Genomic DNA, 3,711 nt, shown 5'->3' with positions numbered 1-3,711 from the left:
CCTTCCTAACCTGCAATCTTCTTCCTGACCTCTCCGTCCCCACCCCCACTCTGGCCTATCACCATCACCTTAACCTCCTTCCACCTATCGATTTCCAACACCCCTCCCCCAAGTCCCTCCTCCCTACCTTTTATCTTAGCCTGCTTGGCACACTTTCCTCATTCCTGAAGAAGGGCTCATGCCCGAAACGTCGATTCTCCTGCTCCTTGGATGCTGCCTGACCTGCTGTGCTTTTCCAGCAACACATTTTCAGCTGTGGTTTGAGAATACAGTGTAGTCAAAAGATAAGCCTCTCACTCATTTCACAGAATCCTCACAGTGTGAAAGCAGGCCATTTGGCCCATCAAGTCTATACCAACCCTTCTAAGAACATCCCACTCAGACCCACCCCATAACCCCGTGTTTCCCATGGCTAACCCACTTAGCCTGCACATCTTTGAGAAAACCAGAGCCCCCGGAGGAAACCCGCATAGATAGTTGTTTGAGGCTGGAATTGAACCTGGGAGCTGTGAGGTAGCAGTACTAACCACTGAGCTACCATGCTGTCCCCTCAACACCTCATGTTGCTTTCCTTCCTTTTCAATGTCAGTGTGTGATCTGATGTGGGAAGAGGTTACTCACCAGCTGGTTTGACAATACCTGGGAGTACACATTATTAAAAAGGGTCAATCACTAACACAGTATAGCTGTCGATTATCTTTCTCAGTTATCTTCTGGCCAGCCCAGACTCATCCATTCCTCCCTCAGGCTTTCACCATCATGGATCAGAACCGAGATGGCTTCATCAATAAAGAGGACCTGAGAGACACCTTTGCTGCTCTGGGTAAGGAACCATTTCTTTACTTACTTTTAGGGATTATTTTTAAGTGCTTTGAATGCATAAAAGTGGATTGGACATTGAACATGTTTGGAAATTTAGAATAACTAGTGCCAGCCAACTGCTTTGCCCATAGGCCGTGCTGCCAAAAGTGAGGAGTTGGATGCAATGCTGGCGGAGGCACCGGGGCCAATAAACTTCACTGTCTTTCTCACCATGTTCGGCGAGAAGATGAAAGGTAAGGAACAAAAAGTGGTGACTTAGAATCCAATAAAGGTTTAGTAAGGTGCTGAGGTTAAATGAATTTGTCACTAATACTGACGTTATGTAACAAGAGTCCCCACTTCAGTAGTTGGTTGATGAATTTTTGCTTATAGTTTCCACACGTTTTGCCATCAGGCAGTCTGATTTCATGTCGAGTAAATATTCTGTTTCTTTTCTCTAGTCCAGTATTGTGCTAGTATTCTGAACAGCATCTTTTATTTCAGGAGGAAATGTTTACACATGTGTGTGAACATTGTTATAAACTGATAATGTCAGGATAATAATTGCTGGACCAAATGACCAATTGTGAACTTGCTTTGTGTATTTCTGTACTGGAGGTATTACAGTGTCTATTTTAAACAGGATTAATTCCTCTGTTGGTTGCTTGAATGTCATCACAAGCACATTAAGCAGTGAGCCATTAATATTACCAGAAGTAATCTCCAGGCAGTCCTCTTAAATTGCTGTGAACTGTTAGCTCTCCTGTGCTCGGTGTAAAGTGAACTGAGGTGGTTGGGAGAGGGAAGGTCTTGTAATGCAGTATTAGTGTTCCTACCTCTAGACCAGGAGGCCTGTGTTCAAGTCCAACTTGACTACAAGTGTGTGTTATAACATCTCTGAATAGACTGATTAGACTGATTTCTCAAGAAAGGGAAAGGACATAATAAAGTCAACCAATTCTGGTCTCCCTGCTATCAGAAGGATGTTGTGAAACTTGAAAGGTTTCAGAAAAGATTTACAAGAATGTTGTCAGGGTCGGAGGCTTTGAGCCAAAGGTGGAGGCTGAATAGGCTGGGGTTATTTTCTCTGGAGCATCGGAGGCTGAGAAGTGACCTTACAGAGGTTTATAAAATCATGAGCAGAATGGAGAGTAAAGGTCTTTTCCCTGGGATGGGGGAGTCCATAAGTAGAGGGCATAGGTTTAGGGTGAGAGGAGAAAGATTTAAAAGGGACCTAAGGGGCAACCTGTTTCAGGCAAAGGGTGGTGCAGGTATGGAATGAGCTGCCAGAGGAAGTGGTGGAGGCTGGTACAATTGCAGCATTTAAGAGGCATCTGGATGGGTATATGAATAGGAAGGGTTTAGTGGGATATGGGCCAAGTGGTGGCAAATGGGACTGGATTAATTTAGGATATCTGGTCAGCATGAATGAGTTGGATGGAAGGGTCTGTTTCCATGCTGTACATCTCCATGACTGTATGACTTTAAGATAGCAAGATTTTATATCAGGTCATTTAAGCTTACAGACAGGCTAATGTTACTGTCATGCTGGACTTTTATCATGTAATTGCATAAGTGTTATGGTGTAGTTCAAGCCAATTTTGTACCCAATTGCTTAGCTCTCCTGGATTCCATGTGATCTAAGCTTACTAATCAGTCTACCATGTGGAACCTTGTTGAACGCTTTGCTGAAGTCTATATAGACAACATCTACCTCTCTGCCTCCATCAATCTTCTTTGTCACCTCTTCAAAAAAACTCAATCATATTTAACAACAGCACAAGAACAAAGTGGGCTCTTGGTGTTTTGGCCACCATCGCTCCCTCCATCAACACCACTTGCCAATTTGTGTATTTTCGATGATCAATGTCACTGCTTGTGATCAACTGCTGGTGATCTACTGATGGTGATCAATTGGTTTCTGTGGGTCTCCACAGGTGCTGACCCAGAAGAAACGATTCTGAACGCTTTCAAGATTTTTGACCCAGAAGCCAAGGGACATATCAAAGCAGATTAGTGAGTATAAAATAAACCTTCTGTTCTTTCTATTGTAGATTTAAGCAAAGCTATCATCTAGACTGTTTAATCAAATTATATAACATCAACATATATAATTAATTAAAATATTAATATTTCTAACATTCTGTTTGGTTGTAAACATTCAACTCTAAAGCATTTTCCATGGCATCCAGTATGCCCAATGGTGCCGTTGTCATTGAGTCATAGAGTCATACAGCATAGAAACAGACCCTTCAGCCCACTGTATCTGTGCAAACCAACAAACACCAAATTACATTAATCCCATTTACCTGCACTGACTCCATAGCCTACTATGCCCTGGTATTTTAAATGCTCATCCAGATGCTTCATAAAAGTTCTGAGAATACCTGCCTCCTTCACCCTCTCAGGCAGCACATTCCTCATCTCGATCATCCTCTCGATGAAAAATTTTTCCTCAAATCTCCTCTAAACCATTTACTCCTCACTTGAAACGAATGCCATCTGGTCTTAGACAAGTCTGCCATAAGAAAAAGATTCTTACAGTCTACTCTGCCTATGCCTCTCGTAATATTATATCCCTCAATCAGATCCTACCCAACCTCCTCTGTACCAGAGAAACAAACCCAGCCTATCCAGTCTCTCCTCAAAACTGAGACATTTCATCTCAGGCAACATCCTGGTGAACCTCCTGTGCGACCATATCCTTCTGATAGTGTGGTGACCAGAACTGCACACACAGCATTCCATCTGTATCCTAGCCAATGTTTTATAAAGTTGGAACCAGACTTCCTTGGTCTTACAAAAATAGAAATTGCTGGAAAAGAAAGGCTGGCAGCATCTGTGGAGAGAAATCAGAGTAACGTTTAGGTTTGAGTGACCCTTCCTCAGGACCAGTTCTGAGGAAGGATC

General features: G+C 42.9%; 1 protein-coding gene across 1 annotated transcript in view; it reads left to right on the top strand.

Annotated features, from left to right (window-relative positions):
• Positions 1-2,818, top strand: part of LOC122563842 (myosin regulatory light chain 2, ventricular/cardiac muscle isoform-like) — a 4,255-nt gene extending 1,437 nt beyond the window's left edge. The window contains exons 3-5 of the mRNA XM_043718035.1: positions 748-823; positions 954-1,055; positions 2,739-2,818. Of these exons, the coding sequence (XP_043573970.1) occupies positions 748-823; positions 954-1,055; positions 2,739-2,818 (258 nt within the window). The remainder of the gene's footprint in view (positions 1-747; positions 824-953; positions 1,056-2,738) is intronic.
• Positions 2,819-3,711: the final 893 nt, after the last annotated feature.

The sequence above is a fragment of the Chiloscyllium plagiosum genome, chromosome 28, assembly GCF_004010195.1.
Source record: "Chiloscyllium plagiosum isolate BGI_BamShark_2017 chromosome 28, ASM401019v2, whole genome shotgun sequence".
Taxonomy (NCBI): Eukaryota; Metazoa; Chordata; class Chondrichthyes; order Orectolobiformes; family Hemiscylliidae; genus Chiloscyllium; species Chiloscyllium plagiosum.
Note: the sequence above shows the minus strand (reverse complement) of the source record. Positions and strands in the feature narration are given on the sequence as shown.